At 44.9% G+C, this 26,473-nt stretch overlaps 1 protein-coding gene across 1 annotated transcript in view; it reads right to left on the bottom strand.

Moving 5' to 3' along the window:
• LOC120045365 overlaps window positions 1-26,473 on the bottom strand; it is a 70,125-nt gene that overhangs the window by 29,417 nt on the left and 14,235 nt on the right. The window contains exons 3-7 of the mRNA XM_038990242.1: window positions 19,565-19,667; window positions 15,375-15,456; window positions 14,083-14,239; window positions 6,555-6,635; window positions 4,100-4,186 (exon numbers count right to left, since the gene is read on the bottom strand). Coding sequence (XP_038846170.1) covers window positions 4,100-4,186; window positions 6,555-6,635; window positions 14,083-14,239; window positions 15,375-15,456; window positions 19,565-19,667 — 510 coding nt within the window. The remainder of the gene's footprint in view (window positions 1-4,099; window positions 4,187-6,554; window positions 6,636-14,082; window positions 14,240-15,374; window positions 15,457-19,564; window positions 19,668-26,473) is intronic.

Raw genomic sequence — 26,473 nt, 5'->3', positions numbered from 1 at the left:
GACAGACAGACAAAGAGAAACAGACAGACAGAGACAGACAAAGAGAAACAGACACAGACAAAGAGAAACAGACAGACAGACAAAGAGAAACAGACAGACAGAGAAACAGAGAAACAGACAAACAGAGAAACAGAGACAGACAGACAGACAGACAAACAGAGACAGACAAACAGAGACAGAGAGAAACAGACAAACAGAGACAGAGAGAAACAGACAGACAGAGAGAGAGAAACAGACAGACAGACAGACAGACAGAGACAGACAGACAGACAGACAGACAGACAGAGAGAAACAGACAGACAGACAGACAGACAGACAGACAGACAGACAGACAGACAGACAGAGAGAAACAGACAGACAGACAGAGAGAAACAGACAAACAGACACAGAGAGAAACAGACAAAAAGACACAGAGAGAAACAGACAAACAGAGACAGACAGACAGACAGACACAGAGAAACAGAGACAGACAGACAGACAGACAGACAGACAGACAGACAGACAAACAGAGACAGAGAGACAGAGAGAAACAGACAGACAGACAGAGAGAAACAGACAGACAGACAGACAGAAACAGACAAACAGAAACAGACAGAAACAGACAAACAGAGACAGAGAGAAACAGACAAACAGAGACAGAGAGAAACAGACAAACAGAGACAGAGAGAAACAGACAAACAGAGAGAGAGAAACAGACAAACAGACAAACCGAGACAAACAGACAGAGAGAAACAGACAAACAGACAGACAGAGAGAAACAGACAGACAGAGAGAAACAGACAGACAGACAGACAGACAGAGAGAAACAGACAGACAGACAGACAGACAGACAGACAGACAGACAGACAGACAGACAGACAGACAGACAGACAGACAGACAGACAGACAGACAGACAGACAGAGAGAGAGAAACAGGACAGGTCTAACAATGATAGCACAAGATCTACCCAGACTAGGAACCACACTGCCCACAGAGGACAGGTCTAACAATAACAGCCCTCCTCCCACTCTACCTCCGGGGCAGTAGCAGGTAGCTGGAGTAGATCAGGCCCTCGAAGACACATCCAGGCATGGAAACACAAGTACAGCTTTCTCCCACACTGGGCCCAAACCACCATTGGATGCTGTCCTGCAGTTCTGAAGTCTTCACCACAGCATGACCAGCCTCAGACCCAACCCCTGCCCAGAGATATACACAGCAGGCACCCATTGGAACCCTATGGAGCCCATAGTTAATGTATGATCCCCACAGTGAGTGGATGGCAGAGGAGAGGCTTATAGACTAATGAGAGGTGACATGTCACTATGTGACCCATAAGTGGCTGTGGGTTTGGAGGTAAAATCATGGGGTTTGACAGCACTTACTGTGCATGGGCCACAGTGGTAATGACTAGCTTGAAGAGTGACTTGGCATGAGAAAGGTCGGAAGTCGGAGCTGATGAAGTGCACTGCAAGGGAATTTGCGCTTACAGTGTCAACTTAATAGAAGTCAACTTTTGCACACTAGTAAGCAGGGTTGTGTTGGAGACCACCTAAAGCGAGTCCGAGGCAAGACCGAGGCCAGAGCAAACAGAGTCCGAGGCAAGACCGAGGCCAGAGCAAACAGAGTCCGAGGCAAGACCGAGGCCAGAGCAAACAGAGTCCGAGGCAAGACCGAGGCCAGAGCAATGCGAGTCCAATTCAAGACCATGATTATAATTTTGTCAGATCAGCACCATAATTAAAGCTCCAAGTGTAGAGTAATTCTTTGTCAATATTTCAGAAAAACATATGGATTCTTCAGCCATTCAGAAATGTATTCTGAGGGTAAATAGAGAGCCACTCTTCAAATGATCACAGACCACGGTCTGTAAATAGATAAAAATACCAAATTAAAACATTTCCCCCGGCCTCCCCTACGAGGGGAGCAAGGAAATTCCGAAGAGCGTGAGAAGGTTTGAGGAAATGTTTCAACAAAGGTAAAGGACGGTGATGTTTCAAGTAAAGTAGAAAGCCCAGGTTAATAGGATATAATATACATATGTATCTTGAAAGGACTGTGGACCTCTGGCCTGGAAAAGCAAACTGTATGCACTGACTGAACAGGGGCTGATAATTATTTGATTTACTCCACTGGTGCCTCATTTATAAACCTTGCGTACGTATACTACCGTTCAAAAGTTTTGGGTCACTTAGAAATGTACCTGTTTTTTGAAAGAAAATATCATTTTTTGTCTATTAAAATAACATCAAATTGATCAGAAATACAGTGTAGACATTGTTCATGTTGTAAATGACTATTGTAGCTGGAAACGGCAGATTTTTTATGGAGTACAGAGGCCCATTATTAGCAACCATCCCTCCTGTGTTCCAATGGCACGTTCTGTTAGCTAATCCAAGTTTATCATTTTAAAAGGCTAATTGATCATTAGAAAATCCTCTTGCAATTATGTTAGCACAACTGAAAACTGTTGTACTGATTAAAGAAGCAATAAAACTGGCCTTCTTTAGACTAGTTGAGTATCTGGAGCATCAGCATTTGTGGGTTCGATTACAGGCTCAAAATGGCCAGACACGAAGCCCTTTCTTCTGAAACTCGTCAGTCTATTCTTATTCTGAGAAATGAAGGCTATTCCATGCGAGAAATTGCCAAGAAACTGAAGATCTCGTACAACGCGGTGTACTTCTCCCTTCACAGAACAGCGCAAACTGGCTCTAACCAGAATAGAAAGAGGAGTGGTAGACCCCGGTGCACAACTGAGCAAGACGACAAGTACATTAAAATGTCTAGTTTGAGAAACAGATGCCTCACAAGTCCTCAACTGACAGCTTCATTAAATAGTACCCGCAAAACACCAGTCTCAACGTCAATAGTGAAGAGGCGACTCCGGGATGCTGGCCTTCTAGGCAGAGTTCCTCTGTCCAGTGTCTATGTTCTTTTGCCCATCTTAATCTTTTTATTGGCCAGTCTGAGATATGGCTTCTTCTTTGCAACTCTGCCTAGAAGGCCAGCATCCTGGAGTCGTTTCTTCACTGTTGACGTTGAGACTGGTGTTTTGCGGGTACTATTTCATGAAGCTGCTTGTTGAGGACTTGGAAGGGCCTCTGTACGCCTATGTAGATATTCCATAAAAAATCTGCCGTTTCCAGCTACAATAGTAATTTACAACATTAACAATGTCTACAGTGTATTTTTGATCAGTTTGATGTTATTTTAATGGACTCCCCCCCCCCCCCCCCCTTTCTTTAAAAAACAAGGACATTTCTAAATGATCCCGAACGGTAGTGTACAAAATATGCATGTGCCAGTTTTCACGCAAAAGTTGGCATTTATAAAAACTGAACTTGACGTGAGAATGTGCTGATCCTCCCGCCAACTTTAGACTACGTGCACACACAGTTTATAGTGGTTGAAGTACTGCATTTCAAGAAGGCAAAAGTAGCCTAGTAGTAGCCTTGTGCAAATGAGTGACTGACCAGGTGAATCCAGGTGAAAGATGATCCCTTATTGATGTCACTTGCTAAATCCACTTCAATCAGTGTAGATGAAGGGAAGGAGACAGATTAAAGAAGGATTTTTAAGCCTGGAGACAATTGAGACATGGATTGTGTATGCGCCATTCAAAGGGTGAATGGGCAAGACAAACGATTTAAGTGCCTTTGAACGGGGTGTGGTAGTAGGTGTAAGGCGCACCGGTTTGTGTGTGTCAAGAACTGAAACGATGCTGGGATTTTCACGCTCAACAGTTTCCCGTGTGTATCAAGAATGGTCCACCACCCAAAGGACGTCCAGCCTACTTAACACGACTGTGGGAAGCATTGGAGTCAACATGGGCCAGCATCCCCGTGGAACGCTTTCAATACCTTGCAGAGTCCATGCCCTGACGAATTGAGGCTGTTCTGAGGGCAAAGGGGGGTGCAACTCAATTTTAGGAAGATGTACACTAACTATTTATTTTATCTTTGAATACTAAAATAATTAGAAATAGGCATCTATTTTCTGTTATTTATTTTATTTCAATGATCATTGCAAGACCGAGTAAAGGATCTGAGACTAAGACAAGACCGAGACATTCAATATGTGGTCTTGAGTTCTACAACACTGCTAATAAGTACATACCACATGCTTGGTGAGCTGAGCAATGATCCTATCTTTACTTCTCAACTCCTCTCTCAGCTCCTGCACCTCCTTCAACAGCTCCTCCACCTGTAAAACACAGAGAAGACACATCTTAGTACAGCCACACAGATTTATTTGACCCCTACTGGCCTTAAACACACATCTCCACACGTCCGCCGCAGGGCTGCCAAGATCTGAGCCAGAATGCAATTTGTGAATTCTCCAGAGGACGGCAGGGAACACAAAGTCTAGCCCCAAAATACACAGGGGGGGGGGGGGGGGGGGGGGGGGGGTCCATCGACCAATCACAGGTCAGAGTCACAAACCTGGCTGTGATGTTGGGATGTCTCATTGCAGGAGGGAGAGACAGACGGAGACCGTGAATGAGAGAGGGGAGAGAGAGAAATAGAGGAGAGAAGAGAGAGCGGGGAAAGACAGGGGAGAGAGTGAGAGAGAGAGAGAGAGAGAGAGAGAGAGAGAGAGAGAGAGAGAGAGAGAGAGAGAGAGAGAGAGAGAGAGGATAGACAGATGACAGAGCGAGAGCTGGAAAGATTGTGAAAGAGGGGGGAGAGAGAGCGAGAGAGGAGGGGAGAGAGGGGAGAGGGAGAGAGGGGAGAGAGAAAGGGTGAGAGAGCAGGAGGGGGAGAGAAAGAGAGAGAGCAAGAGCACATTTGGAAAGCCATAGGAAGAAAGACAAAGGGAGATGCACAGACAGAGATGACAAGACGAGAGGGGAGACACAGAAAGATTGTGAGAGGGGGAGAGATGAGGAGAGAGAGAGGGGAGAGAGAGAGGGGAGAAAGAGAGAGAGAAAAAGGTGGAGAATGAGAAGTTGATGAGAGAAGGGGAAGAGCGAGCGAGAGAGTGCGCGAGAGGGAAGAGTGGGAGAGCGCGAGGGGAGAGTGCGAGAGGAGAGCGCGAGAGGGGAGAGCGCGAGAGCAAGAGCATGTTTGGAAAGCAAGAGGATGAAAGACAGAGGGAGATGAACAGACAGATGACGGAGCGAGAGGGGAGAGACATAAGATTGTGAGAGGGGGAGGGAGATGAGAGAGAGATAGGGGATAGAGAGAGAGATGAGGAGAGAGGGGAGAGAGGGGCAAGAGAGAGAGAGGGAGAGCGAGAGAAAGAAGGGGAAGAGAGAGCAAGAGGGGAGAGCAAGGGAGTGCGTGAGGGAGCACGAGAGAGAGAGCGAGAGAGAGAGAGAGCGAGCGAGCGAGCGGGGGGTGAGAGAAGGGGGGAGAGAACGAGAGGGGGAGAGAAAGAGAGAGAAAGAGCATGTTTGGTAAGCCAGAGGATGAAAGACGGAGGGAGATGCACAACACACCTGTCAGGAGGGGAGAGATAATAAGCTGGGTCCGGGTCAAGGCAGCACATCAAAGGCTCAGCGCCACAGTGGGGCCCTGACCATGCAACTTTAATGTGCCTCAGCCAAAGACGGAGTGGAAGCCCCAGGCCCAGACATTCTGATGTGCTCCCAGCCCAGCCGGGCTTCCTTTGGCCGCTACCCACTGCCCACTCCCCTCCTTGGTCCCTACACTCCCTACACTCCAGCCCAGCCAGACAAACACACAGTCCATGCGTGACCAACAGATTAGTGCATACATGGCTATATAGTGAATGTATAAATGTATTATAAATGCATGTTGGCTCCTGCTCCAACGCCGTGTGGTGTGAGTGCATGTTAGGCAGTCCAGTCATAGGGAGCCTCTGGTTTGGAGCCTTCTCCATTCATGTCAATACACCGAGCTGAGCTGCTGTTGGTGTCATGCAGCAGCAGCTCTCGCCTCCCCCCCCCCCCACTTTCTCGCTCTTACCCACTCTCTCTCGCCCATCTCACTCTCTTTCTTTCTCGGCTTAGCTTCCCCTCTCCCAGACAGACAGACATGCTACGCTAAGCTGGTTGAGACAGAGCAGCAGGGGCATTGTGACACCGAGAGGAGAAGGAACAGAACAGACTACCTACCCCGTGGTTGAGTCATTTACAAAGGGAGATTCAAGGTAAAGAGAAGCAATGTGCCCAGAACATGCAGGCAATTGCAAACGCTCACAATAGACACACACAATGGATTCCAGGTTCAAAAAGGTAATATACCCAAACAAGCAGCCACACACAAACAGACCTAGCGCTGACACAGTGACAAAGATAACCAGAGAATGGAGAATGTACTATTTCCCACAGCGTACACAAACAGAGTATGTACACAAACAATAAACAAACCAAACCACTAAGGCCATGTGTACACACACAGAAGATGGTAGGAAGATGGCAGGATAAACAGCCGTGGACAAATAACTATAACATGGACCAAATCCACTGTCTACACAGGGTTTGTTTGACAGTACACGTTCTACTGTAGTCCAGTGTGTGTGTGTGTGTGTGTGTGTGTGTGTGTGTGTGTGTGTGTGTGTGTGTGTGTGTGTGTGTGTGTGTGTGTGTTTAAACAGTGGGTCTTACCTGTCGAGCTTGAACGGGGTCCTCTCTGGATTCTGGACTCAATGTATCCAGAGTGTTGTCCATCTCACTACCACCCTCCACCTAGACAACACCACCAAAACAGACAGGATCCACTCATGTTAGGCTTGCTCCTTGCTGACTCACTCATGTTAGGCTTGCTCCATGCTGACTCACTCATGTTAGGCTTGCTCCTTGCTGACTCACTCATGTTAGGCTTGCTCCTTGCTGACTCACTCATGTTAGGCTTGCTCCTTGCTGACTCACTCATGTTAGGCTTGCTCCTTGCTGACTCACTCATGTTAGGCTTGCTCCTTGCTGACTCACTCATGTTAGGCTTGCTCCTTGCTGACTCACTCATGTTAGGCTTGCTCCTTGCTGACTCACTCATGTTAGGCTTGCTCCTTGCTGACTCACTCATGTTAGGCTTGCTCCTTGCTGACTCACTCATGTTAGGCTTGCTCCTTGCTGACTCACTCATGTTAGGCTTGCTCCTTGCTGACTCACTCATGTTAGGCTTGCTCCTTGCTGACTCACTCATGTTCCAGAGGGAGAGGAGAGAGGGTCCTGCCATGACTAACATGTAAATGTAATATTTATTTAGCCAACTGACGTATACCTTTGAGTTTTTTTTGTGGCTATAAAGAGCCATTGTTTGGCTGGGGCTTATAACAGAAGGCTGGTCATCAACAGGGACTGTATCCCAGCAGTATAATAGCTGTGCTTGTATCTTTGTGACTCTTGCACACACTCAACTGAATAAACTCTCCAAACTCCTACCACCTCCACCCCCCGGGATGGGCCTAACTATGCCAGGAGTGGTTTTAGCATGTCTTGCTAACAAAAGCACTTAGAGTGCTCACACACTGCTCAGTAAGCCACTGAGTCAAAAGTTTGAAGGCATTAAGTGCACTTTATGTAGACCCAGTGACATGGGCTGTTTTTACAGAACACCCTCCGTTTGATAGAACCTTGGAGAGAGAAGAGAACAGGAGAGTGATTTCAATTGATCACTAAAAAAGTAAGTCTGTTCCTAACACAACCATGGCTTTTAAAAACAAAAAATATATAACTTTTCTTAACAGTGGCTCAGGTGAAAAAAAGATATTCCTGCTCGACTGGCAGCCGTAAACAGGAATGTTCACAGGACTCTATTTTCTATTCTAAGAAGAAACCAAGGTTCTGCCGTAAGATATTTTCCATGGGAAAGAAATTCAATGTGTTGAAGGGAAAATGCTTAATCTTGTAACAAGATTAAAGCGTCGGGCCAGTAACTGAAAGGTTGCTGGATCTAATCCCCGAGCTGACAAGGTAAAAATCTGTCGTTCTGCCCCTGAGCAAGGCAGTTAACCCACTGTTCCCCGGTGCGAAGGCGTGGGATGTCGATTAAGGCAGCCCCCCGCACATCTCTGATTCGTTCATAAATTCAGAGTTTTGTCAGATTGTCGGTTCGTAAATTCAGAGCGTTTCGCTCTCGGAGATTTCAGAGCGCACACTGGACGCTCTTGGCCAAGTAGTAGGGTTGATCCGGGGCTTCTGACCACACAACGGCAGTCAAGCACTTAAGGTAACTGGCTAACGTTGGCTAGCTTGCTAGCTACTTCCAGACACAAATGAGAGAACACCTCACTCTGACCATTTCACTCGCCCTAGCAGAGCTGGTTAGGCTGTTTTCATGTTATCCAGGGCGTCGGTGACTGTAACTGTGCTGCTGGCAACAATTGAATTATGCTTTTTTGCCAACCTTTATTAAATGGGTGTTGAGCGTTCGTGAATTCATCAGTTATTCTGCGCTCTGGCACACTCAGACAAGAGTGCTCTGAAATCGGAGTAGATAGCCAGAGGGAATTTATGAACGCACCTTAGGTTATCGTTCATCTTTGTGCTAACATTGAGATTGTGCCATTTCCATGGCAACGTGTCATCTAACAGAGAGAAAAGGAATATCTTGTGCATTAGCAATGGCATGGGCTGCAGCCGCTACACATTCAAAGAGCTCTTTTAGTGTCAATCAGGCTTTCAATAAAGATATTCTGACACACAAGATGTCGCGCTATTCACATTTCAACAAGCACTAAATAGTTACTATATCTCTGATCATAGTGTGATGCAGTGTTTTGTGAGACACTTCCTATGGAGCTGCGGAGAGGAGGATGATACTGTATAGCAATACGAGAGGGATCAGTGTAGAAAAGTCAGAAAAGGGTCTGTCTGTCTCCAGCTCTGTCTGAACCCGTTATTTCCCTCCAACACCTCATCCTCTCGAACCCCAGTCGTCTCAGTGCATAAGTAGGAGGGAGTCTGAAAGCTGCTCTTCAATTTGGCCGTCAATGTAGGCCGTCATTGTAAATAAGAATTTGTTCTTAACTGACTTGCCTAATTAAATTAAATAAAAATACACACTGCCTGGAGCTCAACAATGGAGCTCAGCTCAGCTCCCTCAGAGGGTGTGGATCTAAGATGGCCTGACCTCCCCTCCACTTAGTACTTGTGTTACACAGAAAACCCAAACCGTTGGCAGCAGATCCACAAGTTCTGCCATGAGAGATGACTGTATAGTTCCCTTAAGGAAAAGCACCTTTAGTCAATCTGCTTTCTCTGTAAGAGCTTCCCATGTCTGGAACACACTGCCATCAGACACACAACTGCACCACATATCACACCTTCACAAAAAACATGAAGACATGGCTAAAGGTCAATCAGACTTGTGAACATAATCCCTAGCTGTGTATTGCCGCTTTCCATGTTGTCTGTAGCTTGTGAGGTGTGGAAACACTTTGTTGCTTTTTGTGCCATTTCTCTGTCTGCGTGCTGCTCGTCCTATGTTGCGCTGTCTGCGTGCTGCTCGTCCTATGTTGCGCTGTCTGCGTGCTGCTCGTCCTATGTTGCACTGTCTGCGTGCTGATCGTCCTATGTTTCTCTGTCTGCGTGCTAAGTGTTTCTTGTGGTATGTTTCTCTGTCTGCATGCGACGTGTTGCTTGTCCTATGTTTCTCTGTCTGCGTGCTGCTCGTCCTATGTTTCTCTGTCTCCATGCGACGTGTTGCTTGTCCTATGTTTCTCTGTCTGCGTGCTGATCGTCCTATGTTTCTCTGTCTCCATGCGACGTGTTGCTTGTCCTATGTTTCTCTGTCTGCGTGCTGCTCATCCTATGTTTCTCTGTCTGCGTGTTGCTTGTCCTATGTTTCTGTCTGCATGCTACTCGTCCTATGTTTCTCTGTCTGCGTTCTACGTGTTGCGTGTCCTATGATTCTCTGTCTGCGCGCTACGTGTTGCTTGTCCTATGTTTATCTGTGTGCTACGTGTTGCTTGTACTATGTTTATCTGTCTGCGCGCTACGTGTTGCTTGTCATATGTTTCTTTGTCTGCGTGCTACGTGTTGCTTGTGCTATGTTTCTGTCTGCGTTCTACGTGTTGCTTGTCCTATGTTTCTCTGTCTGCGTGCTACGTGTTGCTTGTCATATGTTTCTCTGTCTGCGTGCTACCTTTTACTTGTCCTATGTTTCTGTCTGCGCGCTACGTGTTGCTTGTCGGATGTTTCTCTGTCTGCGTGCTACGTGTTGCTTGTACTATGTTTCTCTGTCTGCGTGCTACGTGTTGCTTGTCATATGTTTCTCTGTCTGCGTGCTACGTGTTGCTTGTCATATGTTTCTCGGTCTGCGTGCTACGTGTTGCTTGTCATATGTTTCTCTGTCTGCGTGCTACGTGTTGCTTGTCCTATGTTTCTGTCTGCATGCTACGTGTTGCTTGTCATATGTTTCTCTGTCTGCGTGCTACGTGTTGCTTGTCCTGTGTTTCTCTGTCTGCATGCTACGTGTTACTTGTCCTATGTTGCTCTGTCTGCATGCTACGTGTTGCGTGTAGTATGTTGTTCTGCATGTGCTCACTGCTCATTGTTTGTCTGTATTGTTATTGTAATAGTTTTTAATAACCTGCCCAGGGACTGCGGTTGAAAAATTTGTCAGCTGGCTAAAACAGGCACTTATACTGAAACGTTGATTCATGTGCACTATCCCTGTAAAAATATACTCAACCTCACCTCACCCTTGGCAGTGATTACAGCTGTGAGTCTTTCTGGTTAAGTCTCTAATGTCGTGTCTACACTTGACACTTACATGCGACTTCTGCAATCAGAATATGAAGATCGCATTGAAAAGACAGTTTGTGATCTAATTGCGTTCAGATCTAGCTGACCACTTCAGGTGGTCACGGATGCATCGTGTGCAGATTTCGTCTCAGTCTGGACGTAATCAGGGTACCGAAAGGGCATACAGTGGACAACGTCATCAGCACTCCTCCAACAAGTCTCCAGAAAAAACGTGTGTTTTGGGAATGAGGCATCTTTCCATTTTAACGTTGGGAGGAAATACGTTCCTAGCGTTTGACGAATGTGCTTGCTGGACTCATAAATTCTAATGTTTATGCTAACTGGTTTGCAATCCCTGTGTTGCGTGCTAGCTACAGAGGTTAGCTTGCTAGTTAGCTACAGTAATTAGCTACTGCCATCAGTGGCTGTTGTGCTATTATAATAGTTTGTCTCTTCCACTGTTTTTAGAATGCATACTGGCATTTGAATATAGTGCGGGAAAAAGGAATCCGGCCACAATAGATGCGGTCGGAATTCTATGATCAGATTACTAAGCTGCATGAACTTTCAAGTCTAAACAAGGCCTATGAGCTTTGCACACCTGGATTGTACAATATTTGCACATTCTTCTTCTTAAAATTCTTCAAGCTCTGTCAAGTTAGTTGTTTATCACTGTTTGACAGCCATTTTCAAATCTTGTCATAGATGTTCAAGCCGATTTAAGTCAAAAATGTAACTAGGCCACTTAGGAACATTCAATGTCGTCTTGGTAAGCAACTCCAGTGTATATTTGGCTTTGTTTCAGGTTATTGTCCTGCTGAAAGGTGAATCTGTCACCCTGTGTCTGTCAGAAAGCAGACTAAATCAGGTTTTCCTCTCAAATTTTGCCTGTGATTAGCTCTAATCCGTTTATTTTTATCCCAAAAAACACCCTAGTCCTTGCCAAAGACAAGCATACCCATACCATGATGCCGCCACCACCGTGCTTGAAAATATGAAGAGTGGGACTCTGTGTTGTGTTGGATTTACTGCAAACATAACGCTTTGTATTCAGGACATAAAGTTAATTTCTTTGCCACATTTTTTTGCCGTTTTACTTAAGTGCCTTATTGCAAACAGGATGCATGTTTTGGAATATTTTTTCTTTTCACGCTGTCATTTAGGTTAGTATTGTGGAGTAACTACAATGTTGGTGATCCATCTTCAGTTTTCTCCAAAAACAGCCACAAAACTCGGTTTTAAAATCACCTTTGGCCTCATGGTGAAATTCCTAGCGGTTTCCTTCCTCTCCGGCAATTGAGAAAGGACACCTTTATCTTTGTAGTGACGATGTATTGATAGACCATCCAAACTGTTATTAATAACTTCACCATGCTCAAAGGGATTCATTTGTAAAAAATTCTAAAAACATAATTCCACTTTGACATTACGTGGTATTGTGTTTAGGCCACTGACACAAAAGCTCAATTTAATGCATTTAAAAAATTTGTAAAAAGTCAAGGTGTGTGAATACTTTCTGAAGGCACTAAACAGTATAAACAGTAAAACAGGAAACAAGCCACGAGTAAACAAATAACAGCCTGGTGTAATCAGACACGTCACCACCACATTTATCTCCCATTCCTCACTGACAGAGACACGCATTATTAGCCTTTGGCATCATCATTCCCACAGCCTCAGTTGCTGGAGCGTTGGGGAATCGCCCGCTGTCATCATTGATTCTGTCAGATTGGCACACAGAGATATGAATTGTCTGTGGGAGGTGGATGGGGCTGTGCAAATCTATGATGCGAGTGATGACAACAGTGTTGACAATAGCCCTATGGGACTGCAGTGGGACAACAACAGAACCATTGTTGGGATGCAAAGAGATACTTGGAAGAGTCTCAAATGGCACCCTATTCCCTATATAGTGCACTACTTTTGACCAGTTCCCATAAGGCTTTGACCAGAACCAATAAGGCTTTGACCAGGACCAATAAGGCTTGACCAGAACCAATAAGGCTTTGACCAGGAGCCAGAAGGCTTTGACCAGGAGCCAGAAGGCTTTGACCAGGAGCCAGAAGGCTTTGACCAGGAGCCAGAAGGCTTTGACCAGGAGCCAGAAGGCTTTGACCAGGAGCCAGAAGGCTTTGACCAGGACCCATAAGTGCACTACATGGGGAATATTTTGCCATTTGGAACACGTATCATCCCTTGTGTCCAAGCTGGGAGAGAGTCAGGTTATAGATGGCTCTGTCTAAGGTGCTTTGTTGATCTAATAAAATAATATTTAGCATGGCTATATAGTCGGAGGCGCCGGGGATCATTTCGGGGGAATTAATTGTTTCCCAGAAGCAGTCAAAAGGTTGATTGTGTAATAAAAAAAATCCAGCTCGGCAGTATGTCACTGCAGTGAGCCTACTGTTACAGACACAGCATAGAGAAAAGATCCCAAATTGTCACAGAAGATGATATTGGTGCCAATCACTCTCCTACTCTCTTGGGCCGGCAGGTAGCCTAGTGGTTAGAGCGTTGGGCCAGTAACCGAAAGGTAAAAATCTGTCATTCTGTCCCTGCACAAGGCAGTTAACCCACTTTTCCCCGGTAGGCCGTCATTGTAAATAAGAATTTGTTCTTAACTGACTTGCCTAGTTAAATAAAGGTTAAATCAAATAAAAAATACTAAACTCACCGGCTGAGATACTATGTCCCAGCTAAACCTAGCAGATATGTACAAACACAGTGTCTGCGTAACAAAATGGCAACCCTTTTTGACCCATATGGGCCCTGTAGTGCATCAAGGGACTAGAGTGCCATTTGAGACACATGTAGTATGTGCCCCCCTGCATCCTCTGGGGACTTTAGGGAGGAGGGAGATAAATGGAAAATCAATAGGGACAGGGCGCACTGACAGTGAGTATTGAGCATCATTCTTCAGACACACAGCAGAGAGAACTAAAGCCTCTCCTGCAGAAAGCAACACAGCCAATCTGACATTGTCTGTGCAGCCCACTGTTTAAAAGCATCCGTGACTGTGCAAATACACCTTAGACGTTGAGGGGAAAAGACCTGAGGGTAAAATTGTAGGTCATCAACGGAGCCTGTTGAATGACAATACACAGCTAATAATAATTCCAGCCTGGATCGGACTCACCAAGATACAAAGGATCGTATGACTCTAAAATTAGAGCTCAGTATGAGTCGCATCCCTAGTATAGACATAAAAACACTAATAGTGGAAATCAGTGAGTCAGTGTGTTTGAATCCCAACAATGCATGGAAATAGCGTGATTGTTGGATTGATTGCATTTAAGTGCATTGTCCACCGTGTGTGTGTGTGTGCGCTCAGAGTATGAGTGTAGCAGAAGCGGTGTGTGTGTGTATGTGTGTGTGTGTGTGTATATGTGTGTGTATGTGTGTGTGTGTGTGTGTGTGTGTGTGTGTGTGTGTGTGTATGGCCGACCTGCAGCAGTAGCTTCAGGTGTTCTAGCTGGGTCTTGACAAAGCAGCAGTCCTCCGCCATGTGTTTCAGTGTCAGCTCGTCGAGCTCCACAGCCTGGTGAAGACCTGCCAAGCCTGTGCCCTGGTACCCATCATACGGCTGGAACCCAACGTCACTACTGGAGAGGTAGAGGGACAGGGAGGCCGAAAGACCGAGAGAACACGAGAAAGAGGGGGGACAGTCAGAGTAAGATGGGGAGAGAGGAGACAGTCAGTCACTGCACGTGAGACGGGGGTGAATCAGAGTCCCCACGGAAGGAAGCCTGTGACAGCCGAGTGGCAGGCAGGAGGACAAGACATGTTACCCGCTTACCAAGGCACGAGTGGCTGTCTCCCACATGTCAGCAGTGCACACATACATAATTCAAATTGACCTAGCTCAATCTCTCCATTAGGGATGTGGGAATGGAGGAACAGCATAGGGCTCTCCCACCCTGTTCCTGGAGAGTTACCCTCCTGTTGGTTTGAACTCCCACCTTGTTTCTGGAGAGCTACCCTCCTGTAGGTTTGAACTCCCACCCTGTTTCTGGAGAGCTACCCTCCTGTAGGTTTGAACTCCCACCCTGTTCCTGGAGAGCTACCCTCCTGTAGGTTTGAACTCACCCTGTTCCTGGAGAGCTACCCTCCTGTAGGTTTGAACTCTCACCCTGTTTCTGGAGAGCTACCCTCCTGTAGGTTTGAACTCCCACCCTGTTCCTGGAGAGCTACCCTCCTGTAGGTTTGAACTCCCACCCTGTTTCTGGAGAGCAACCCTCCTGTAGGTTTGAACTCCCACCCTGTTCCTGGAGAGCAACCCTCCTGTAGATTTGAACTCCCACCCAGTTCCTGGAGAGCTACCCTCCTGTAGATTTGAACTCCCACCCTGTTTCTGGAGAGCAACCCTCCTGTAGATTTGAACTCCCACCCTGTTCCTGGAGAGCAACCCTCCTGTAGATTTGAACTCCCACCCTGTTCCTGGAGAGCTACCCTCCTGTAGATTTGAACTCCCACCCTGTTTCTGGAGAGCAACCCTCCTGTAGATTTGAACTCCCACCCTGTTCCTGGAGAGCAACCCTCCTGTAGATTTGAACTCCCACCCTGTTTCTGGAGAGCAACCCTCCTGTAGATTTGAACTCCCACCCAGTTCCTGGAGATCTACCATCCCACACCAAAACACCGGTATGTATCATCCTATAGGTTGTTCTCCATTTTCTTTTGTTTTCAGCACTTTTACCTCAAACTCATTTTGTCTCATAATGCCATCCAGCAGCTCACCGGTTGTCATTGTGGAGGTGATCCTCTGCAGTCCAACAGAGCTGTCTTCTCCAGTGGGTCAGATGGGACATCCCATCAGTATCTACAACAGGAGACAAGCAGACAAAGGCATGGAGTCAAAGGAGGACCACACACACACACACACTGACGATTTGGCTAAATAAATAAATGCAACAGTTAAATGTTGGCGTAAGATATGATGCTAATATCCTCCGATATAACTGAACAAGACCTGCAGAAAATGTTAGTCAATTGAGTGCAAAAGATGGAAAAGCATGATCAATCAGAATAAAACACACATAATGCATTTTAGACACCCAGGTACTAAGATAAGTTTTTCTGTTTTGTTTTGAGTTTACTAGCAATTTGAAATATTTGAGTCTTTATTTTAGTTGACATATGACCTTTCTGTAAGGCACATCTTCCATGGCATATTCAGCAAGTAGAGCTCTTGGAGGAATTCAAGGAAAGACAAAAACATGGGCTGGGAAGCCTGTAAGGTGAGATGGAAGGCGTGTATGATGAGACTTTGGAATAGACTGTTGGATATGCCAATTGCTAGAATAGCCAGCAAAGTTTTTCACTGGGATCTCTCTATAGGGGGTCTGGGGATCCGACATATCTGACCTTTTTAAACAGTAACTGAACATCCATACAAAATTGAATGAAGGGAGACTAGATGTTATTAAAAAAACTACTGAAATGAAAATGGGTGGAGGAGATTATCTTAAACCCACATGTTTAACGTTTTGTTTGATTAAGGTGGACGATTTCAGGTGTGAGAGATATGTTATGTACAACCTACCTGAACGCAGGTGGTCACTGTGTGCACAGGTAAGATCAGGGATATTGACCCTGTGTACTGAAACAGGTCGGAACTGTGGTGAAATGGAAGAGGAGAGACTTTGTAATTACTGTGACCTCGAAGAGGCAGATAGTAAAAATAACTTTATCCTTTATTGCTTCTTACTACAATACAGCCTTGCCTCTATTCCGGAAAGCCCACCAGGTATTATGTGGCTGAGCGACGAGGAAAAAGTAAAAATGGTTGTTCGTCAATTGTATGTTCCGGTTTGCAGAATTTTTTGATAAAGCCTGGAATAAAATAAAAAAGACGACCTCTAATTAAATTTATTATTTCGTTCTAGACATAGGCCTATACCAAAACGCACATATAGTGCCTTGCAAAAGAATTCAGACCCCTTGGATTTCTGCACATTTTATTGTGTTACAAAGTGGGAATAAAATTGATTGAAATATACAGAAAATCCTAGAGGGAAACCTGCTTCAGTCTGCTTTACACCAGACACTGGGAGAAGAATTCACCTTTCAGCAGGTAGTGCTGAGCGATTAACTGAAATGTCAGTTATTTTTTGTTTTTGAAACAACCAATTGACCAAAGTTGGTTCAATTATTTGAATTACATTTGTTCGGGGGATTTTTCAATGAGCTCAAAGTGCACATTGTACTGCAGTATCTCTAGAGATCAAACAGATCAAGCCCGAACTGTGCAATGAAGTAGGGAGTTGTAGCTTCCAACAGGCCCGAAAACATTTCCGGTCTGTGTTTCTTTTACGCTTACTACATACGCTATTAGAGATAGAAGAATGTGTGATCAAGGGACAGAGAGCAGTTGCTTCTCAAGGTATCTCTATCTGAAAATACATGATCTAAGTGATCAAAAGCTGGTATTCAGCAGTCATACAAGTATGCCTTATTTACTTTGAAGAACTACTAAAATAGTGACTTTGTCAGACAGCATAGGCAGCAGCTCTATAGAGATGAGATGACTTGGAATGAAATAATAAAGTCGTCAAATAAAACAAATGTAATATACACAACAAATGAAATATTTTATTAAAGTAATGGTAATAAATGATGGTTAATAAGTGATAAGCAGTAATGGGCAGTCACTAGCACCATGGGACTTTTATTAATTGTTTTATTCTGTGTTACAGCATTCAACCCCCATAATGCATAGGTCATTTAATGTTATTTTTTTAAATGATCGAAACAAAAATCTAAAACCGTGATAGTTTTTTTATAATCGAAAAGAAACCGAACCGACCTCAAAAAGCACTAATTGCTCAGCACTCTCAGCAGGACAATAACCTACAACACAAGGTCAAATCTACACTGGAGTTGCTTACCAAGAAGACAGTGAATGTTCCTGAGTGGCCAAGTTACAGTTTTGACTTAAATCTGCTTAAAAAAAAATCGATGGCAAGACTCAAATTGCTGTTTAGCCATGATCACCAACACCTTGACAGAGCTTGAAGAACTATAAAAAGAATAATGGGCTAATATTGCACAATTCAGTGACTTACCCAAGAAGACTCATAGCTGTAATTGCTGCCAAAAGTGTTTCTAACATGTATAAGCTCAGGGTGGATAATACTTACTTCATTTCTATTCAAAAAAGTTATAAAAAAATCTTCCACACATTTTTTGACAATTTAATTACAATTACATCCATTTGAATCCCACTTTGTAACAATAACATTTGAAGAAATCCAAGGGGTATGAATACTTTTGCAAGGCACTGTACGTATAGATTGGGTCTCCCCCCCCCCCTTTGTTTTTACACTGCTGCTACTCGCTGTTTTTTATCTATGCATAGCCACTTTACAAATTACCTAGACTAACCTGTACCCCCACACATTAACTCAGTACCGGTACCCCCTGTATATAGCCTTGTTATTGTTATGTTGTGTTACTTTTTGATTATTATTTCTTGAACTGCATTGTTGGTTAAGGGCTTGTAAGTAAGCATTTCACTGTAAGGTCCACACCTGTTGTATTCGGCGAATGTGACAAATACAATTCGATTGGGCCGTCTTTCACACTTTAATTCTTTCTTGGCTTTTAAAACCCGTCAACCCCCTTTTTTTGTGTTTAATGTGTCAAGGGATGGCTCGCCAACTGGCGATTCGACACGCACAACAAAAAATATATACTTTTTTTTTAATAAGCCTTCACACACACACACACACACACACACACACACACACACACACACACACACACACACACACACACACACACACACACACACACACACACACACACACACACACTTTAAAGGAATGATGCTACGTTATATTTCTCAGTTCCTCCCCATACTCAGAGTCCTAAAGTACATACTATATATAACCAGTGTGTTCAGAAGAAATAAGCATATAAACCAATCTGATGCCTGAGACTCAGCTTGTCTCTGAGGGGTTTCTCTCACTCACACAACTCTACAAACAACAGAACTTAAAGTAAAGCTTTACGGAAATGATCGGATTTAATCTTTTAACACCACAGAATTCTCTCAGCTTCCCAGGCTAAGTGGGATGAAAACACAGCAAAATAGAGATGAAAAAATAAGATCTGCGGGAGAGAACAACTCAATCCTCCCACGCTCGACATGCTGCTACCAGAGACAAAGAGAGAGACGAGATAGACAGTACTAAGCAAGGCAACTATGAACTCATTCCTCTCTGCATTGCTTAAGCCTCTGTTGTGTCTGGGTTCCCTGAAGACATGCATTCTTCTTTCACCCACGATTACGGTTCAAACGAGACCGCTATGGCACACAAACAGACCTGCAAATAAATAACCTGAGGTAGAGCGTGAATTGGTTGCTTTGAAAACTACACTGTCGTAGTCTGTCTGTGTGAACTCACTGGCAGGCAGGAGCCTGGAGATGCTGAAGAGCCTTGATCGGGCGGCTACAAGGGGAAGCCTGAAAGTGCTGTTGATGTTTGGGGGTTTTCCTGTCACGGGAGTGCACAGTAAAAAATAGAAAACTAAGGCCTTCCCTTACCTGTACGGGTTTCATGCCTATAAGGGAAGCTGCTATAGGACTCCTCTCCCTTTTACAGGGGTGATGACCTCCTCACTCCAACTATGTCAGTCAAACAGGAAGGAGAGCAGATTGGGAGGCTTGACATGGCCTTATGCTAATTCTAATGCCATGCTTCAACACATGACGCTTAGACCGTGAGGTGCATTGCTGTGTAGTCTGACAGCACAGCACTCTCCTTGTTCAGTCCCCTTTTCCTTGTTCAGTCCTCTGGTAGAACTACGTTGCCCGTTGGCACAGATCTAGGGTCAGCTTACCCTCCACCTAACCTTGATCATTAGAGGGAAACAACAACAAAAAAAGGTGCTGAGATCAGTGTCTAGAGACAAACCACACTCACCACTGTGCAAGGAGCCATGCTCAGGGAGGTCATCGTCCAGCATGAGGTCATCGTCATCCAGGTCACACCCAGACTCCAGGTTGTCCAGGTTGTTGAGTATGTCCTAGGGATGGAGACAGAGCGAGAGAGAGAGATTATTCAGTATGAGGCATCAGTTTTCTTCTTTCTTACAATAACAGAAGAGAAACCATATGAAAGTGAAGTTCATCTCCTTCAAAAGGGGTTCATCTCCTGCCGGACTGTCCATTAATTCACAGTACTCCATTCTGTTTATTTGTGTTTTATCTGTCGGCTCTGTGTTTTAACTCAGGCTCTGTGTGTAGTTAATCCGACCCTCTCTGCCTAGTCGTCGCCATTTTTACCTGCTGTTGCTGTGTTAGCTGACTAGCTGCTGTTATCTCACCTGTTGTTTTAGCTAGCTCTCCCAATCAAGACCTGCAATCACTTTATGCCTTACTGTATGTCTCTCTCAAATATCAATATGCCTTGTATACTGTTGTTCAGGCTAGTTATCATTGTTTTGGTTTGCAATGGACCCCGTAGTTCCACTCTCCGTACCTCTGATACCTCCTTTGTCCCACCTCCCACACATGCGGTGACCTCACCCATTGAGACCAGCATGTCCAGAGATACAACCTCTCTTATCATCACCCAGTGCCTGGGCTTGCCTCCGCTGTACCCGTGCCCCACCATACCCCTGTCTGCACATTATGCCCAGAATCTATTCTACCACGCCCATAAATCTGCTCCTTTTATTCCTTGTCCCCAACGCTCTAGGCGACCAGTTTTGATAGCCTTTAGCCGCACCCTCATCCTACTACTCCTCTGTTCCTCGGGTGATGTGGAGGTAAACCCAGGCCCTGCATGTCCCCAGGCACCCTCATTTGTTGACTTCTGTGATCGAAAAAGCCTTGGCCTCATGCATGTCAACATCAGAAGCCTCCTCCCTAAGTTTGTCTTACTCACCGCTTTAGCACACTCTGCCAACCCTGATGTCCTTGCCGTGTCTGAATCCTGGCTTAGGAAGGCCACCAAAAATTATGAGATTTCCATACCCAACTATAACACTTTCCGTCAAGATAGAACTGCCAAAGGGGGAGGAGTTGCAATCTACTGCAGAGATAGCCTGCAAAGTTCTGTCATACTTTCCAGGTCTATGCCCAAACAGTTCGAACTTCTAATTTTAAAAATGAATCTCTCCAGAAATAAGTCTCTCACTGTTGCCGCCTGCTACCGACCCCCCTCAGCTCCCAGCTATGCCCTGGACACCATCTGTGAATTGATTGCTCCCCATCTAGCTTCAGAGTTTGTTCTGTTAGGTGACCTAAACTGGGATATGCTTAACACCCCGGCAGTCCTACAATCTAAGCTAGATGCCCTCAATCTCACACAAATCATCAAGGAACCCACCAGGTACAACCCTAAATCCGTAAACATGGGCACCCTAATAGACATTATCCTGACCAACTTGCCCTCCAAATACACTTCTGCTGTCTTCAATCAAGATCTCAGCGATCACTGCCTCATTGCCTGTATCCGCTACGGGTCCGCGGTCAAACGACCACCCCTCATCACTGTCAAACGCTCCCTAAAACACTTCTGCGAGCAGGCCTTTCTAATCGACCTGGCCCGGGTATCCTGGAAGGATATTGACCTCATCCCGTCAGTTGAGGATGCCTGGTCATTCTTTAAAAGTTACTTCCTCACCATATTAGACAAGCATGCTCCGTTCAAAAAATGCAGAACTAAGAACAGATATAGCCCTTGGTTCACTCCAGACCTGACTGCCCTTGACCAGCACAAAAACATCCTGTGGCGAACTGCAATAGCATCGAAGAGCCCCCGCGATATGCAACTGTTCAGGGAAGTCAGGAACCAATACACGCAGTCAGTCAGGAAAGCAAAGGCCAGCTTTTTCAAGCAGAAATTTGCATCCTGTAGCTCTAACTCCAAAAAGTTCTGGGATACTGTAAAGTCCATGGAGAACAAGAGCACCTCCTCCCAGCTGCCCACTGCACTGAGGCTAGGTAACACGGTCACCACCGATAAATCTGTGATAATCGAAAACTTCAACAAGCATTTCTCAATGGCTGGCCATGCCTTCCTCCTGGCGACTCCAACCTTGGCCAACAGCCCCGCCCCCCGCTGCTACTCGCCCAAGCCTCCCCAGCTTCTCCTTTACCCAAATCCAGATAGCAGATGTTCTGAAAGATCTGGACCCCCTATTTCTGAAACTGTCCGCCGCCATTGTCGCACCCCCTATTACCAGCCTGTTCAACCTCTCCTTCGTATCATCTGAGATCCCCAAGGATTGGAAAGCTGCCGCGGTCATCCCCCTCTTCAAAGGGGGAGACACCCTGGACCCAAACTGTTACAGACCTATATCCATCCTGCCCTGCCTATCTAAGGTCTTCGAAAGCCAAGTCAACAAACAGATCACTGACCATCTCGAATCCCACCGTACCTTCTCCGCTGTGCAATCCGGTTTCCGAGCCGGTCACGGGTGCACCTCAGCCACGCTCAAGGTACTAAACGATATCATAACCGCCATCGATAAAAGACAGTACTGTGCAGCCGTCTTCATCGACCTGGCCAAGGCTTTCGACTCTGTCAATCACCATATTCTTATCGGCAGACTCAGTAGCCTCGGTTTTTCTAATGACTGCCTTGCCTGGTTCACCAACTACTTTGCAGACAGAGTTCAGTGTGTCAAATCGGAGGGCATGTTGTCCGGTCCTCTGGCAGTCTCTATGGGGTACCACAGGGTTCAATTCTCGGGCCGACTCTTTTCTCTGTATATATCAATGATGTTGCTCTTGCTGCGGGCGATTCCCTGATCCACCTCTATGCAGACGACACCATTCTGTATACTTCTGGCCCTTCATTGGAGACTGTGCTATCTAACCTCCAAACGAGCTTCAATGCCATACAACACTCCTTCCGTGGCCTCCAACTGCTCTTAAACGCTAGTAAAACCAAATGCATGCTTTTCAACCGTTCGCTGCCTGCACCCGCACGCCCGACTAGCATCACCACCCTGGACGGTTCCGACCTAGAATATGTGGACATCTATAAGTACCTAGGTGTCTGGAAGGAGAGTTTGCAGTCTAGCCAGACTCATATCAAACATCTCCAATCCAAAATCAAATCTAGAGTCGGCTTTCTATTTCGCAACAAAGCCTCCTTCACTCACGCCGCCAAACTTACCCTAGTAAAACTGACTATCCTACCGATTCGACTTCGGCGATGTCATCTACAAAATAGCTTCCAATACTCTACTCAGCAAACTGGATGCAGTTTATCACAGTGCCATCCGTTTTGTTACTAAAGCACCTTATACGACCCACCACTGCGACCTGTATGCCCTAGTCGGCTGGCCCTCGCTACATGTTCGTCGTCAGACCCACTGGCTCCAGGTCATCTACAAGGCTATGCTAGGTAAAGTGCCGCCTTATCTCAGTTCACTGGTCACGATGGCTACACCCACCCGTAGCACGCGCTCCAGCAGGTGTATCTCACTGATCATCCCTAAAGCCAAAACCTCATTTGGACGCCTTTCCTTCCAGTTCTCTGCTGCCTGCGACTGGAACGAATTGCAAAAATCTCTGAAGTTGGAGACTTTTATCTCCCTCAACAACTTTAAACATCTGCTATCCGAGCAGCTAACCGATCGCTGCAGCTGTACATAGTCCATCGGTATATAGCCCACCCAATTTACCTACCTCACCCCCCATACTGCTTTTATTTATTTACTTTTCTGCTCTTTTGCACACCAGTATCTCTACTTGCACATGATCATCTGATGATTTATCACTCCAGTGTTAATCTGCTAAATTGTAATTATTCGATTTATTGCCTACCTCCTCATGCCTTTTGCACACATTGTATATAGATTCTCTTTTTTTCTACCATGTTATTGACTTGTTTATTGTTTACTCCATGTGTAACTCTGTGTTGTTGTCTGTTCACACTGCTATGCTTTATCTTGGCCAGGTCGCAGTTGCAAATGAGAACTTGTTCTCAACTAGCCTACCTGGTTAAATAAAGGTGAAATAAATAAAATAAATAAAAAAATAAAATAAAGGGAAAGATGTAATTGAAGAACGAGATTGAAAGACCGAATTCCTTGGTAATTTATTATACAAAAAAAATAAACTGCACTCTTGTTCAATAATGTATGGGCTAAAACTACTTCCATTAGAGTGAGACAGTTTTCTTTTGAAAGAGCCAATCTATGCCATTTTTTTATACATTAAAACGGCAAGTCAAAGCCAAGGTATAAGTTTAAATCAATATGTTCAAATCTTTAGCAACAAAAGGTAAACAAAATGTGAAAATAAATTGCTTGGGCCTTTTTTCAAATTAATGACCCTCAAGAAATAGGTTGAAAATGGTTACTTATTTAACAAAAAACTAGGATACAGGAATATATCTGCCGGAGTGAGAAAATTCTATCGAAGAGAAGCACATTTTAGACAAATGGTGGGATGGAAGAACTTCAAGTGAGAGCGAGAGAGAGAGAGAAACAACAACCAATCCTTGGCCATGAGAGAATCGGTCTGTGTCTGTAGTCCATAAACAGTGAGGTTATCTTCTGGCCCATTTTCCTTTTCCTCTGGCCCCCTGCCTTCTCTTAGGGCTTAGTCACAGCACAGCGCTCCTGGGAAATGACATTTCCCCATGGCAGACGCCCATCCATCCATAGCAAGACATTACAGCCTTATCTTCTGCTATAAAAAAAAACAACAACACAGGAGCTCCGAGGAGAGATCAATGGCCAAGGTTTAAGTTCGCTACAGTTTTAGGGATCTCGGATCCCATAAGCAGCCCTATCGCTGGCGGCTTGCTCACTTCTCATCAGAGCTACAGACAGACACTCAACCTCTATGTGGAACTGCCTGGTACTTGAAGCATCTCACTGATATAGCTCTTAACCCTTTGACACGTACGAACACACAAACACATTCTACAGTGGTCCCTGCAGTGATACGCTCAAACAGGTGTGATTAGAACACTTATTTAGAATGTCCAGTTACGATTGACGCAACAGTCTGCGTTTGAGCTGGCCACAGAAACATTTAGCACAAACACAGTTTATACAATGTTATGTCCACAATGTGAGCAGTTTATTTTTGGATGCAAATGTTCAGACATTGACAGAAGTAGCGACAGCGTAACACAATTCTCAAACCGGACAATGTAGGCTACATTAGTCATAACGCTGAGAAAAGAGTAACCTAACACAAGCGGTCATATTTAACTAGCTCTAGGCTGACAGAAACCATAATAGGAATTAGCTAATAGTAATGACTATTTACAATTCCTCATATAATGAGTGACCTCACCAGTGATGGAAATAATTTAGTAAAACACAAAAATCGAAAGTAATCCGACAATGGGTAGTTAGTGCGCGCCGCCATGTTTGTTTTTTCGCGTCAACCAAAGAGGTTACAAGATGAGTTGGGTCTGTTTGCAGTATGCAGGTTGAAGGGGGTGTGTTGTCTACCATCATTCACTTCTGGAAGTTTACACAAAAGATGCGTGAACCATCCCTTCACCTGGTTTTGTTATAACAACGTTGGTCTGACAGACGTTTACGTGACAACCAGAATGCATTGTATGATGCCAACAAACATGGCGCCACACATATCTGGCCATTAGCTTAGCATAAACTCATCATAATCAGTACAACCTTTAAAAATGTATTTTACACACATACAGTATGTGTCCATTACAATCTCTACAAGAATCGGAATGCCTGATTGGTCACCAGTACTTGAAAACATGTGAATGAAACAGCACAAGTCATTTTTCCAACAATTGTTTAGACAGATTATTTCACTGTATCACAATTCCAGTGGGTTAGAAATTTACATACACTAAGTTGACTGTGTCTTTAAACAGCTTGGAAAATTCCAGGTTCATCCTTGGGAGCAATTTCCAAATGTCTGAAGGTACCACATTTATCTGTACAAACAATAATACGCAAGTATAAACACCATGGGACCATGCAGCCATCATACCGCTCAGGAAGGAAACGAGTTCTGTCTCCTAGAGATGAACATTCTTTGGTGCAAAAAGTGCAAATCAATCCCAGAACAACAGCAAAGGACCTTGTGAAGATGCTGGAGGAAACAGGTACAAAAGTATCTATATCCACAGTAAAACGAGTCCTATATCGACATAACCTGAAAGGCCACTCAGCAAGGAAGAACCCAATGCTCCAAAACCGCCATAAAAAAGCCAGACTACGGTTTGCAACTGCACATGGGGATAAAGATCGTACGTTTTGGAGAAATGTCCTCTGGTCTGATTAAACAAAAATAGAACTGTTTGGCCATAATGACCATCGTTATGTTTGGAGGAAAAAGGGAGAGGCTTGCAAGCTGAAGAACACCATCCCAACCGTGAAGCACGGGGGTGGCAGCATCATGTTGTGGGGGTGATTTGCTGCAAAAGGGAGTGGTGCACTTCACAAAATAGATAGCATCATGAGGGAAAATTATATCGATATATTGAAGCAACATCTCAAGACATCAGTCAGGAAGTTAAAGCTTGGTCGCAAATTGGTCTTCCAAATGGACAATGACCCCAAGCATACTTCCAAAGTTGTGGAAAAATGGCTTAAGCACAACAAAGTCAAGGTATTGGAGTGGCCATCACAAAGCCCTGACCTCAATCCTATAGAACATTTGTGGGCAGAACTGAAAAAGCATGTGCCAGCAAGGAGGCCTACAAGCCTGACTCAGTTACACCATCTCTGTCAGGAGGAATGGACCAAAATTAACCCAACTTATTGTGGGAAGCTTGTGGAAAGCTACACAAAATGTTTGACCCAAGTTAAACAATTTAAAGGCAAATACTAATTGAGCGTATGTAAACTTCTGACCCACAGGGAATGTGATGAAA

The sequence above is a fragment of the Salvelinus namaycush genome, chromosome 4 (genome assembly GCF_016432855.1).
Source record: "Salvelinus namaycush isolate Seneca chromosome 4, SaNama_1.0, whole genome shotgun sequence".
Taxonomy (NCBI): domain Eukaryota; kingdom Metazoa; phylum Chordata; class Actinopteri; order Salmoniformes; family Salmonidae; genus Salvelinus; species Salvelinus namaycush.
This window is presented reverse-complemented; position numbering and strand designations above follow the sequence as displayed.